Consider the following 16057-nt stretch of genomic DNA (forward strand, 5'->3'; position numbering starts at 1 on the left):
TGTTACTTTGAATGTCTGATATTGTCTGTACCAGGGAAGACGTCAGCACTAGAGATGAGCCACCCCCCTAGTGTTCGAGTTCGGTTCGGTTCGTCGAACGGAGGCTCTGTTCAACGAACGTTCGAAGAACCAATTAGAACCCCATTGAAAACAGTGGCAGGCAAATAAAAACACATTATACATGTACACATACAGTTAATAAACATTGCCATTACACTTACAGGTCCCCGCGACACGTCCTGCACTCTGTCTCCCGCCGCTTTTCCTTCCGATAATCGCTGCGTCCTCCCGGTAACCAGCACTGATGATAGGACCTTCCGTGATGTCAAAATAGCATGTGACCAGTCACATGTGTATTATCTCATTGGCTACAGACTGGTCACATGGCTAGATGTCATGCTAGGTCCTGTCAGTGCATCTCTCCGGTACGCGGTTCTCGTTTGTGCATTTTCGTGTACCGGCGAGATGCTCTGGCATTCTTCCTCCCATGCAGTGCTGTCTAATGTAGCAGAGCTGCATGGGTTGAAGGAGAAAGAAGACAGAAGACCAGGATCGTGGAGGGATGAGAGGGGGTAATAAACATGGAGTCTGTAGGTGTGTATGTGTATTTATTTCTATTAAAGTATTTTTTCTCTGTGTGGTGTCTTCTTTTAACCCTTTATTGGAGATTCTTATTACCCCGGTCAAACTTGCCTGACATTAAGAATCTCTGGCTTATTACTAGCTAGGAAAACAAAGCTAGTATTAACCCATTATTACCCAGCAAGCCACCCGGCTTCAGGGCTGCTGGAAGAGTTGGACACAGCGCCAGATGATGGCACTTCTATGAAAGCGCCATTTTCTGGGGTGGCTGCAGACTGCAAATCGCAGTAGAGGGGCCCAGAAAGCTCGGGCCAACATGTGCTGCGGATTCCAATCCCCAGCCGCCTAGTTGTACCTGGCTGGACACAAAAATGGGGCAAAGCCCATGTCGATTTTTTTTTCAATTATTTCATGAAATTCATGAAATAATTAAAAAAAGGGCTTCCCTATTTTTTTAGTTCCCAGCAGTTCTGAAGAGAGAGAAGAGAGAGAGGGAGAAAGAAAAAAGAGAGAAAAGAGAGAAAACAGAAGAGAGAGAGGAAGAGAGAGAGAGAGCGCGGAAGAGAGAGAGAGAAGAGAGGAGAGAGAGAAGAGGAGAGAAGAGAGAGAAGAGGAGAGAAGAGAGAGAAGAGGAGAGAAGAAATGAGAGAGAAGAGAGAGCGAGAGAGAAGAGAGAGAGAGGAGAGAGAGAAGAGAGAGAAGAGAGAGAAGAGAGTGAGAGAGAGAAGAGAGGGAGAGAAGAGAGAGAGAAGAGAGAGAGAAGAGAGGGAGAGAAGAGAGAGAGAGAAGAGGAGAGAAGAGAGAGAAGAGAGAGAAGAGAGAGAGGAGAGAGAGGAGAGAGAGAGAAGAGGAGAGAAGGAGAGAGAGAGAGAGAGAAGAGAGAGAGGAGAGAGAGGGAAAAAGAGAAAGAGGAAAAGAGAGAAAGAGAGAGAATGAGAGAGAGAGAAAAAGAGAGAAAGAACAAGAGAGAGAACAAGAGACAGAGAAAAAGAGAGAGAAAAAGAGAGAGAGAGAGAAGAGAGAGAGAAGAGAGAGAAGATAGAGGAGAGAGCAATGCTGCCTCATTCCGTGAACTGCTCTGATTTTAGAGGTGTGGCCCGCGGTTCACAGCTGATGTCCGGCTCCTCCCCTCAGTGCATAATTAAATTAAATTAAATTATAGTTATAAATAAATAATAATTATAATTTAAAATTAAAAATAAATTAAATTCTTTACCGGGGTGGCCGCGACTTGAACTCGTGAAGTAATGCTCCCTAGGCAGTAGCTCTATCCATTGAGCCACTGCTCTAATGAGAAACATAGGAAGATTTGGCAGTGTTGACCTCTGCATTGCTTAGTGAAGTCTCCGGTGATCGTGCGGCTCACTTCAGGTGCTGCATGGAGAGGACACACAGAACGCTCGTGTTCTACGGGGCTCCCTGTCATCTTCATGTAGCAGAGCTGAAAGCGTCGAGTAGATTACTTCGGACCTGGATTGTTGTTTGGGGATTAATAAAGTGGTAAATGAGGTGTTTTTTTGTCTTTTATTCCAAATAAAGGAATTTTCGTAATGTGTGTTTCTTTACTTTCACTTACAGGTTAATCATGGAAAGTATCTCGGGGAGACGCCTGTCATGATTATCCCCGTTATTACCTCGATTGCCACCGCACCAGGACAATTCGGGATGAGCTGGGTAGAGTCCCGGGACTGCCGCATCTAATGGATGCAGCAATTCTGGGCGGCTGCCTGCTAATATTGTTAGGGTTGTGGGCTCCCCATAACGTGGTGCTCTTCATTCTGACAATACCAGCCTCCAGCCGTATGGCTTTATCCTGGCTGGTATCAAAATTGGGGGGAACCGCATTTGTTTTTTTAATTATTTATTTATTTTACTGCACGATATAGACCCACCCACCAGCGGCTGTGATTGGTTGCAGTGAGACAGCTGTCAATCATCGTGGGGGCGTGTCTGACTGCAACCAATCATGGGCGCCGGTGGGCGGGGAAGGCAAGGAATACCTGATTGAATAATGAAGCGGCAGCCATTTTCAAAAGAGGAAAAGCCGACGGAGATTTGTAACAGCCGTGCAGCGAGGCGCCCGTGATCGGTGAGTAGGAAAGAGAGAGGGATTGTGCTGGGGATGCAGTACGCATGCAGATACGCAACGTGCGCACATACTTACTGTGAAAAGCCACGCTTTTGGTGATCAAACCGTTCTCGAATGTAACTCAAACTGCCGAACTTTAAGCAAATCGTTCGAGTTCGTCGAACGACTCGAACACCGCCCAAAATCACTCGAACATGAAATTGGCGAACCGTTCGACTCAAACATCGCTCAACTCTTGCCAGCACACGGCCACCCTAACAAGTGCTGGGGCCCATGACAGCCGGTGAGGCCCACTCACCATCGTTATGGGCGTTGATCAGTTCCGCAGCCCCCAGGCCAAGTTCTGGGGACCGCAGTTCTCAGGGCGGTAGCTGCAATTTCCTGGCTGACAGATTTTTAAACCTGGAGTCTGCACCTCAGCATTCCCTGCTGACTGCTGGGAAGCAAGTGTATACAAATTCATCTGTGGGTGGAACTACCTCGCGACCTGCCTGCTGCGCTCCTGTCCTACAGATGAAGAGAGAGGAGCTGCAGGACTTGGCAACATCACCTGGCCCAGAGCTTTATGTGACCCCCTGCCTCCCCTCTAGCTGTATGTGCTCTCCCTATAGCTGTATGGGCCCACCAGAGAAGTATGGGCCTCCCAGAGCAGTATAACCCCCCATAGCAGTATGGGCTCCCCACATGAGCAGCAATGGCCCAACTACCAGAGAAGTATGTCCCCCCACCAGAGAAGTATGGCCCTCACCAGAGCAGTATGGCCCCCCAGAGTTGTATGTGTGTCGCCCAGGGATAGGGGGTACTCAGAACCAGGCCAATGGAGTTGCTTCTAGAGGTATCATGGTGGCGTGACCCAGTCTGTGATCCCAGGCTCCACAACAAAAGGGGAATATGTAAAGGGAGATTATCTGGGACGCCACCCGTGGGTTGCGGTGATGAGATGGTGGCACCGCCGCTGCCTCTGGGGATCGTGCCTGGGATTGATGGTGTGTGGGCAGCACGGTAGGATCCCCTCCATGGGTAGGGGATTTGTAGTCCCGGGGCCCAATTGGGAGTTGTGGTGGTGGCAGGGCTTGCATCCTGCCACCCCCACCTGCTGTGCAGATGGCCTCCTCCGAGAACTTGAGGACGTTCAACAGGGGTGACATTCCATGAAACAGTCATTCTTTAAACTTGCAGGTAGCCGTCCATGTTCTTCTACCACTGCTGCTGCTGCCGCCACTCCCAATACGGGCCATGGGGTCCGTGCTCTGCCTCCTGCTCAGGAGCCAGGCTCACTCGAATGCCCTCGGCGTCGGCTACAACCGACCTCGCTAACTTCCGAGGTTCCCATCGCTTAGTGGCCTGCTCCTTCTCTCTGCAGGTGCACTCTACTGCTTCACAGCTGGGACAGTGCATTTGGGAGCGGCTGGCGCTGCAGCTGGGGGCGATTTCAGGATGGGTGCTGCCGTCGTTGCGGCCGGGCGGACTGCCAGAGCAGACGTCATCACGGTTGCGGCCATGCTCGGGGCCGGGTGAGATGTCATCGGGGTTGCAGCCTGGCTCGGGCCGTACGGGATGTCATCGGGGTTGCAGCCTGCTGTGAAATCTTGCCGCTCTTGTTTCCAGGAACGGAATTTTGCAGAGTCCTGGCGTCCCTGCCCTTTACAGTTCCGGTTACATGCCACCACTTCTCTGCCCGCCCCCCCTTGGTCTTTTGCGAGCATTCCTTCTGGCCGTGTTCCTAGGAGGCGGGGCTTCAACTTCTCGCCATTTTCGGGGAAGAAGAAGATGGTGCCATTGTTTTGGCGTCAAAAATGTTTTCAGATAAGGTAGCAAAAACGTGCTGACAGATTCCGTTTAAAGCTCCACAACGAAGATTTGTTTTTCTTCCACTGCTGAAGTGCAATCACCAAGCCAAGTTCCCTGCCCCTGGGAATATATGGTATATACCAGCTGCTGACTTCTGCTCTTCCTGGCCCAACTCTGGTCCCAATCCGTCATCTTTCACAGCAGTTTCTGACTGGCCAGAATTCAGAGTTAACAGTCAAAAGATCTCAATGTAGGTTTATGAAAGCCTTACTCTGTCTCTCATATATTTATATTGAGAAGTGACCGCTGACTTACCCAGCAACCACTGGAGTGATCCGACAGGTCATAAATTGCAGAAGACATGCAGAGCTTTGCTGATAGACTGCAGCTCTTACGTATATTACTAAAGGAAGGGAACTTACATTAGTGATACCTATCCGGCAGTGATGTAAAGAATAAAAATGCTGAATTGGTGCTTTAACTTAGATAACCCTTATATAAATTCACATTCATTACTTTAACATATTGCTGATGTATTGTGCTTTTACCTGTGTATCCAGTGTTACATGTACAGGTATAACTTCCCACTGTGTTACTGCAGATGGCATTAGTTGAACAGTTGTTCTTTCCTCCACATTCATCAATATCAGCACAATATGACCCATTACCTGATCACAAAACAGAAATAAATTATTATTGAAGCCTGTGAATAAGAGCTCATAGATGCTGATTAAGATTTATTGAAACAAACAGATCATTAAGCATCAACGGATGTAAAAATCAATGACAGACTTAATATCTTGTTGCCCCTTTTCTTGACACCAGCAGCACAAGGATATAAAAGCCTCACCAACATTACACTTAGTGACTTCATACATATTCAAGAGGTACAGTGGTGGTTTTACATAACAAAAAGTGCAAAATACATCTCACCAAGGTGTACCCCAATCACGATGGTCCTATTTTCTGGTATTAAAAACTCATCTTGTGTGAACCAACCTCAATGTAAATGGGGCAGAACAAGACCAGGGCCCAGCTATTAAGACACCTGCCCATGTAAAGTTACACAAATAAAACGCCTTGCCCAAAAATAGGGGCCATGCCCATTTGAACAAAGTAGAAGGAACTACAGCTAAACCAAGAAAGGAGCCGGAGCATAATTTAGTACACATGCAACATATAGGAGCAAATTGACAATCTGGTCACCGTGTGAAAATGCTCCTATACGTTGCATGTGTACTAACTTATGCTCCAGCTCATTTCTTTGGTTTTTCTGAAGTTCCTTGTACTTTGTACAAATGGGCATGGCCGCCATTTCTGAGTTAGGCATTTCATATATATAGGAGTAACTTTCCATGAGCAGGTGTATACAGTATATAATTATTTAAACCATACAGTAAATATGAGAAAGAATAAAACAAATCAAAATGCTGTTACTCTAGTAACTGCAGTTCCTCCAAACCGTAAAATAATAGTCATCGTGTGTACTAGAGATGAGCAAATAAATTTGAGTGAACCGGAATTCTACTTGAATCTTATTTTCCACCGATCACCATTTTTCTGAACCAAAATGTGCCATCAAACGGTTAAAACATTTTTGAATAAAGCGTTATACTCACTTCTCCAGCATCTCGCTGACACTCTTTCAGTCTTCCCACATCATCTGATCCTCCGCCGTTCACGTTGGAAACATAGGTCATTTTGCACTGCGCCGGACTTCAGGGTGTCTCAATCTCATAGGACCCGTGTCACCCATAGAGCCAATGCAGTACGAGAGGACTGAAAATTCCAATGTGAGCGGCAAAATGGTGACAGAAGACGGAAAGGTAGCAGGAGGACTGAGGAAGTGAGCAGAAACTTAGTATAATTTTTTTTTTACATGTTAGATTTATTTTCTTTGGGGTCTGCAGAGATCCCAGATGATAATAAGGGACACAAAATTTGCAGCAAATGGATAAGAAAAGAAAAAATCTGGCATGTCTCCAAATAAATCTACATAGTTAATTTCCATGGAGAGGATTGCATGGTTGCTACCTTTGGATGGCATAGCAGTATATCAAGGTTTTGTATGACAAGTAAATTTGAGTATTGTCACTCTCAGTCATGTGTTACATACAGTATATGCAAAACCCTATTCCTCCCCTTCTTCATAGAGCCATAACTTTATTGTTTTTCCATCCACATATACATATAGTGGCTTTCTTTTACAGGATGAATTGTACATTTGAATAACTCCTTTCACTTTACTATATATTGTACTGGAAAACGGGGAAAAAAATCCAAATGTGGTAAAATTTTAAGAAAAAAAATACAATTAAAAGACACTATAAAAGATGACAGTGGCATCTAATTGGTTAACAGCCACTGGTGGAGCTCAGCTCCAACTGAGTCTATAAGGCCTCACTCAGATGAGAGTATAAATCGTGTAAGTGAAATGCAAGAAAATCTCGGACTTGCACAATTAAAGTTATACCAAATGTATATGTGTTTTTTTTCCCTCTTTCACTAATAAAAACAATTTTATAGAAAAAAAAGAATTGTTTTTGCATTGCCAAAATCTGAGAGCTATAGCATTTTAATTTTCCTCTGACGGAACCGAGTGGAGGCTTGTTTTTTTGCAAGACAATGATCTTTTCAGAAATAACATACTTAATTACATATTATTTTATCACATTTTGTTCCACTTTTTGCAGCCTAATTTTTACCACTTTATTTTTTCCAGTGTTCACTGAAGGGGTTAACTATTGTGCCAGTTTTATAGACTGGTTTGATCTGGATGCGACAATACCAAATGTGTGTGCTTTTTTTGTTTATTTTTGTTATTGCATAAATATTTGTATTTATTGATATAACTTTTTTCGTTTTTTTCTTCTTTACACAAATAGAGGGTGAAATGCTGGAACAAATTGAAAAGGCAGCTAATAATAATCGGGTTCTTATTATGGGGGATTTCAACTATCCAGACATACAGTGGGACATAGAATCTTCTGGTTGTGCTAAAAGCTGTAAATTCTTATCTACCATTCAAGACCATTTCCTCTCTCAGATGGTAGATGAACCGACGAGGGGAGATAATTTGTTAGATCTGGTCCTGTCAAATAGACTGGATACAATTTCAGATCTACAGGTCCGGGAGCACTTGGGTACCAGCGATCATAATATGGTAAGCTTCAACGTAATATTCAATAGAACATTTAAAAGGGGAAATGCTAAAACCTGGAATTTTAAGAAAGCTGATTTCAACAAGGTAAGGGAAGAGCTTAAATGTGTAGAATGGGACAAAGTCATGGTAACTGGGGATACCGAACATAAATGGGGTAAGTTTAAGGATATACTCCTAGAGTCCTGTAAAAAACTTATACCCTCTGGTAATAAAATGTCCAGGAATAAAAAGAAACCACTATGGATAAATAAGACTGTACAAAGTATAATAAAACAAAAACAAAAACAAAGGGCGTTTAAAATCTTAAAGGCTGAGAATTCAGAAATAGCATTTCAGAAGTATAAAGATATCAATAGGAAATGTAAAAAAGAACTCAAGCAAGCAAAATTAGCTACTGAAACAAAAATCGCCAATGACATTAATATAAATCCCAAAATCTTTTATAAATACATTAATGGCAAAAGGAAAACAAAGGATAGTATCGGCCCCTTAAAATATAATAACATGTTAGTTATAGAGGACAAACAAAAGACTGAGATATTAAACAGGCATTTCTCATCTGTGTTTACCAAGGAACTGACTGTACCAGGGATCATTCAACAAGTGAAAAATCAAAGTTCACCACCCGATATAATTAATTTAATGCAAGATAAAGTATACCTACGTCTGAGTAAATTAAACATTGACAAATCCCCAGGGGCAGATGACATTCACCCACGACGAATATTGAGGGAAATGAGCTCTGTAATCAACAGACTGCTGTATCTCATCTTTTTAGACTCGCTTGTAACAGGGTTGGTGCCTCAGGATTGGAGGATTGTTGATGTGGTACCGATATTTAAGAAAGGTAAGAGGGTAGATCCAGGCAACTACCGTCCAGTAAGCCTGATATCAGTAGTATGCAACGTTTTTGAGGGCATTTTAAGGGATGACATGGAAAAATATATTGCAGAAAATAATATAATAACTGACAAACAGCATGGATTCATGAAAGATAAGTCGTGTCTAACCAACCTGTTGGGGTTCTATGAGGGGGTAAGTGCAAACCTGGATAATGGTAATGCAGCTGATGTGATTTATTTGGACTTTGCAAAGGCATTTGATACTGTACTACATAATAGCCTTATACTAAAGCTCCAGAAGCAAGGACTAGGGGAAACTATAGGCAACTGGGTAATGAACTGGCTAAAAGATAGGAAACAAAGAGTAGTCATAAATGGTACATTCTCTAAATGGGCTATAGACAGCAGTGGGGTGCCGCAGGGATCTGTGCTAGCACCGATTCTTTTTAATCTCTTTATTAATGACCTTGTGGATGGGATTGATAGTAAAGTGTCAGTCTTTGCTGATGACACCAAACTATGTAGGATATTAAAAATTGACCTTTATAGTACAATATTACAAAAAGATCTGGATAAGATGTCAGAATGGGCAGATACTTGGCAAATGAGATTTAATGTTGATAAATGTAAAGTAATGCACCTAGGACGGAGTAATCCTATACATTAAATGGAAGTAAACTCGGACTACAGAACAGGAGAAGGACTTGGGTATTCTCATTACAAATAAGCTGAGCAGCAACACTCAATGTCAAGCAGCAGCTGCTAAAGCAAACAAGATTTTAGGGTGTATAAAAAGAGAGATTAGATCCCGTGATCCCAACGTATTGTTACCCCTCTATAAATCACTTGTAAGGCCACATCTGGAATATGGGATCCAATTTTGGGCTCCACATTTTAAAAAGGACATTCAGAAGTTAGAGTCAGTTTAAAGGCGGGAAACTAGACTACTACAAGGAATGGAAGGCCTCCCATATGATGGCAGGTTGAAAAAGTTAGATATGTTTAGCTTAGAAAAAAGACGTCTCAGAGGAGATCTCATTTATATGTATAAATACATGTGTGGTCAATATAAAGGACTGGCACATGACTTATTCCTTCCAAAGATAATACTAAGGACCAGAGGGCACTCACTGCGAGTGGAAGAAAAGCGATTCCGGCAGCTAAATAGGAAAGGGTTCTTTACAGTTAGAGCAGTCAGACTGTCGAATGCCCTACCACAAGAGGTAGTAATGGCAGATACTATAACAGCTTTTAAAAAATGGATGATTTCCTCAGTACACACAACATTGTTGGTTATAAATGACTTAGTGACCAAATGTAGAACTGGTGGAGGAAGGTTGAACTAGATGGACCTAGGTCTTTTTTCAACCTTAGTAACTATGTAACTATGTAACTATTGTGTGTTTATTTTAAAACATTTTCACAATATTTTTTAACTTTTTTACTTAGTACCTCTATGGGACTTTAGGGCTATGTCCGCACACTGCAATATGGTTTTCACCACAAAACTGCACCCTGTGGTCAGAAAAAACACGGTCTGTGGTCATAAAAATGCATGCAAAAAAAACACATGAATTTAACACGGTTTTGACAATGCGTTTTTTTTTATTCAATAGGTGAAACAAATGATGGGCGGACCTAGACTGTAAAGTCCAACCCACGTGGGTTCAAAGGTACCAGAGTTCTGGGCGCGTGTGTATTGATCTAGATCCGGCCCTCGGGTAATAAAAAAAAAAGTAAAAATAAAGCGAGCATGCTACACTTATCAAGTCACTGGCGCGGCTGTAACTGCTCCCGCTGGCGCTCATTGACTTTTGGGACCATTCATTTACCGTCATTGGATATGCATTGCTTCTCCAGCCACCAGTGTCTGTGATTGAAATCAATCACAGAGACCGGTAGGCAGGGGAAGCAGTGTATATGCAATGAAGGTAATGAGCAGCTCCGGAAGCTGAAGCGGGAGCGTACAGCCGTGCCGGTGACTCGGTAAGTATGTAGCACTTGCTCTTATCCCTTTTCACCAGATTCTGGTTCCCATAGGCTGGTATGGGGACCGGCTTCCGGCCAGATATCAGGCATCAATCCCCCACCAACCTTGGGTATCTGCGAGTCCTCCCATCACTAGTGAAAAACACAGGGAGAAAACACAAAAAGAACTGACATGTTGCAGTTTTGTGGTCACCACAAAACTGCAGTGGAAAAAAGCTGAAATTTCATAGACTTTGCTGGGGAAGGAAATGCATGCAGTTTTGTGCCACAAACTGCACAAAAAACACTGCAAAAAATGCGGCGTGCACATTCAATCACTGGTCTAATGGATTGCAATGCATTAGACCTGTCAGTGTTATACTTGCAGAACATCTTTTTAGATCATGCTCTTGACATGGTTTAATAGGCCACTGTAGTTGACAAATTAGGTTTTTACTTCCCCTCCTGCTGTCATGGCAACCATCGAGTCCCTGTGATCATGTCGTGGCAGTCCTCATGAGGTCAGAGAGGGAGCCCACTCTTCATCTCAACCTTCAATATGCAGTGATCAGTATTGATCATGGCATTGAGATGGTTAAAGAGCAAGGGGCTGTGCAGGCACTGGCCATGGCTGTGACAGCCAGAGCTCGGCTGTCATTTAAGCTGAGCCCCCAGTGGCAATCAGGCATGCACAGCTTCTGTGCACACACAATCACTAGGACGTTTCGGTATGTCCATTTGCAGGAGCGCACTGCCAAATAATAGGAGGGTACCAGTATTTCCAATGTCGGGAAGAGGTAAAAAAAAAGTAAAAACAGGGATGAAAGACAAAACAGAACTCACCTAAGAATCCATCCTTACAACAAGCACTGGTGTAATGTCCTATTGTGTTACTACAGGTTGCATTAGGTGAGCAGATATTGATGTCCTGACATTCATTAATATCCTCTGTGACGTAGCGACCACCAACGTGGTAAATGATCGCTCGCTATATGTCACAGTGGAGAAGGTATCTGCGATATCTAGATGAGAAAGGTTGCTATGGGACTTGTAGTCCACAAAGGCTTCTTGCTACACACAAGGGTCAGGTTCCCTTTAATAATCCCAAGGTGCTCTGTAGGGCTGAGATTCACAGACCTCCACCTGTGGGTGTGGCTCGAGTGGTTAAAGCAATCCAGTCTCAGAACCTGGGTGGAGTGTGTCTAGGGCAGTCTAGATAGAGACTAGCTCCAGACGTCCAGTGTGTGGACTGGAAACAAGTGAGAGCAGGGAAGCTCTGAGTGTGTCTAGGGCAGTCTGGATAGAGACTAGCTCTAGACTTCCAGCGTGTGTGCTGGGAGAGAGTGAGAGCAGAGCCGAGAGCTCTGCATGGAGCAGCCTGTGTGGAGGCTGAGCACAAGGCTCCGATATTAAGTCTGAGCCGAGACTGAGGTGAGTGCAGCCAGACCAAGGCTGTAGGGCCGAACCTCTCCTGGATGAGGCACAGACCCGTGGTCTGCAGAGGGCCCTGGGGCCGAGAAGGAACCTCAGCTAGAGGTGTCTGCTGGCAGGTGCCAGAGAGTAAGGAAAGTGGTTAACTTCCACTATGAACTTGTAATAGAGTCTGCTCTGCAAGCTGCAGAGCCGGAAGCCTGGAAAAGCTCCAGGCCGGTGTGGGGCGCTTATAAGTTTGTGGACCCTCCTGGAACAGCCGAACGGGCATCGTAAGACCGTCTCCTACGGCAAGGGGTGCCTGTGTGACGGTGACCCGTATGGACGGTGCATAACCCGGCTGTGTTCCAGAGGAATTTACATGTACAGCAAGGACAATAAAGCTGTTTGGATCGGACTATTTGAGTCACTGCGTCTTTGTAGTCCTGGGGGACCCCCACCCCGCTACACCTCACAGTGAGATCCATACCCTAAATAATAAAAATGGTTGACAGCCCAGTGAAGTCATGTGTTTCACATATATGGGCATGCCAAGGATGGGAGCCCCTATCTCTAAGTTCTCTGTGTTAATACTTTGTTCATTTATCTGCATTCACATGTCTCTGCCTCCCTCTCGTGTCCACCTTGGTGAATATCATCCTAGTCTTCGATCTCTGGATACAATAATCAATAAACATGTATTCTTACTGAAACATGAGTTATACTTTGATTAATATCATCCTGTTGCATATGTATTTATATATCTTTATTACTGTCTACGTATAATCCACACCATTTACTTACATATGATCCATTATTGTACGGTTGAATTATTCTTTATAGATATGCTTACAATTCTGTGTGACTTTACCACTCCCCATATATATTTTTTCAAATACCGGTAATCTTCATTTTTATTACGGTTTTCTGATATTATGTTGGTTTATTTCTTTTTATTGCATCTTTTTAATCTGATAAAGGTCTAAATCGTAGACCAGAATGTTAATTTTGTTAGATTCCATCTACATACATAATCACCAGTTGCGTCTGTCCACCTATTTCGGCATGCACCGAGGCCACTGTTAGCTGCGCAGGCGCAGTAACATGCAGGTGGCCGCAGCAGAGCTGGAGACAGCATCGCTAGAGAGAGGTAAATAAAGACACGTGTTTTCTCGGGGGGGGAGGAGAGTGAGAGAGAATACACATACACACAGACGCCACCTACACACAGCGTACAGACATATACACACATATGTACACAGACGCCACCTACACACAGCGTACAGCCATATAAACACACATATACTGTGACACCACCTATACACAGTGTACAGCCATATACAAACACATATACACAGGCACCACCTACACACAGCATACAACCATATACACACATATACACAGACGCCACGTACACACAGCATACAGTCATATATACACACACATGTACACAGATGCCACCTGCACACAGCGTACAGCCATATACACACACATATACAAAGACGCCACCTACACACAGCGTACAGCCATATACAGAGACACCACCTATACAGACTCCACCTACACACAGCGTAAAGCCATGTGTACAGTCGCCACCTACACACAGCGTAAAGCCATATATACAGACGCCATCTACACACAGCATACAGTCATATACACACACATATACACAGACGCCACCTTCACACAGTGTACAGCCATATACACGCACATATACACAGATGCCACCTACACACAGCGTACAGCCATATACATGCGCAAATACACAGATTCCACCTACACACAGCGTACAAGCATATACACACACGTATACACAGACACCACCTACACACAGCGTACAGCCATATACACGAGCAAATACACAATGCCACCTACACACAGCGTACAAGCATATAAACACGCAGACGCCACCTACACACAGCGTACAGCCATATACAAACACATACACAGATGCCACCTACCCACAGTGTACAGCCATATACACACACATATACACAGACGCCACCTAGACACAGCGTAAAGCCATATACACACATATACACAGACGCCACCTACACACAGCGTACAGCCATATAAACACACATATACAGAGACACCACCTACACACAGCATACAGCCATATACACACACATATACACAGATGCCACCTACACACAGCGTACAGCCATATACACGCGCAAATACACAGATGCCACCTACACACAGCGTACAAGCATATACACACATATACACAGACGCCACCTACACACAGCGTACAGCCATATACAAACACATACACAGATGCCACCTACACACAGTGTACAGCCATATACACACACATATACACAGACGCCACCTACACACAGCGTACAGCCATATAAACACACATATACAGAGACACCACCTACACACAGCATACAGCCATATACACACACATATACACAGATGCCACCTACACACAGCGTACAGCCATATACACGCGCAAATACACAGATGCCACCTACACACAGCGTACAAGCATATACACACATATACACAGACGCCACCTACACACAGCGTACAGCCATATACAAACACATACACAGATGCCACCTACACACAGTGTACAGCCATATACACACACATATACACAGATGCCACCTACACACAGCGTACAGCCATATAAACACACATATACAGAGACACCACCTACACACAGCATACAGCCATATACACACACATATACACAGATGCCACCTACACACAGCGTACAGCCATATACACGCGCAAATACACAGATGCCACCTACACACAGCGTACAAGCATATACACACATATACACAGATGCCACCTACACAGACGCCACCTACACACAGCGTACAGCCATATACAAACACATACACAGATGCCACCTACCCACAGTGTACAGCCATATACACACACATATACACAGACGCCACCTACACACAGTGTACAGCCATATACACACATATACACAGATGTCACCCACCTGCACACAGCGTACAACTACAGTATATACACACACACATATACAAAGACGCCACCTATACATAGCATACAGCCATATATAGGGACACCACCTACACAGACGCCACCTAAACACAGCGTAAAGCCATGTATACAGATGTCACCTACACACAGCGTACAGCCATATACACAGTGTACAACCATATACACACGTATACACAGATGTCACCTACACACAGCGTACAGCCATATACACAGATGCCACCTTCACAGACGCCACTTACGCACAGTACACAGCCATATACACAGATGCCACCTACACACAGCGTACAGTCATATACACACACATATACACAGACGCCACCTACACACAGCGTACAGCCATATAAACACACATATACAGAGACACCACCTACACACAGCATACAGCCATATACACACACATATACACAGATGCCACCTACACACAGCGTACAGCCATTTACATCTACATACATAATTGCCAGTTGCGGATTTAAACGTATCCCACAACGCACTGCGGCACTGTCAGTTGCGCAGCCGATGTCCGCACTCACATCATAGCCATGGTAACTAGGGACACAGCGTACAGACATATACACAGTGTACAACCATATACACACGTATACACAGATGTCACCTACACACAGCGTACAGCCATATACACAGATGCCACCTTCACAGACGCCACTTACGCACAGTACACAGCCATATACACAGATGCCACCTACACACAGCGTACAGTCATATACACACACATATACACAGATGCCACCTACACACAGCGTACAGCCATATACACAGATGCCATCTACACAGCATACACCATATACACACACATATACAAGGATGCCACCTTCACAAAGCGTACAGCCATATACACAGATACCACCTACACAGACGCTACCTACACACAGCGTACAGCCATATATACACACATATACACAGACGCCACCTACACACAGTGTACAGCCATTTACATCTACATACATAATTGCCAGTTGCGGATTTAAACGTATCCCACAATGCACTGCGGCACTGTCAGTTGCGCAGCCGATGTCCGCACTCACATCATAGCCATGGTAACTAGGGACAACAGTGCAGGCGGAACCCAAATTGTGGGCTGAGTAAGCACAATTTTTGTTCCCAGACTAACATTGTGCTACTTATACCACATCCAGGTATAATGAGGTGCTGGTGTTTTAAATTACACATTTGCAATGTAATGGAACAGTAAAGCGGCGTGGC

General features: G+C 44.3%; 1 protein-coding gene across 1 annotated transcript in view; it reads right to left on the reverse strand.

Annotated features, from left to right (window-relative positions):
• Positions 1–16057, reverse strand: part of LOC142297264 (uncharacterized) — a 280648-nt gene that overhangs the window by 56797 nt on the left and 207794 nt on the right. The window contains exon 70 of the mRNA XM_075341519.1: positions 5011–5130. Within this exon, the coding sequence (XP_075197634.1) occupies positions 5011–5130 (120 nt within the window). The remainder of the gene's footprint in view (positions 1–5010; positions 5131–16057) is intronic.

This window comes from Anomaloglossus baeobatrachus, chromosome 3 (genome assembly GCF_048569485.1).
Source record: "Anomaloglossus baeobatrachus isolate aAnoBae1 chromosome 3, aAnoBae1.hap1, whole genome shotgun sequence".
Lineage (NCBI taxonomy): Eukaryota > Metazoa > Chordata > Amphibia > Anura > Aromobatidae > Anomaloglossus > Anomaloglossus baeobatrachus.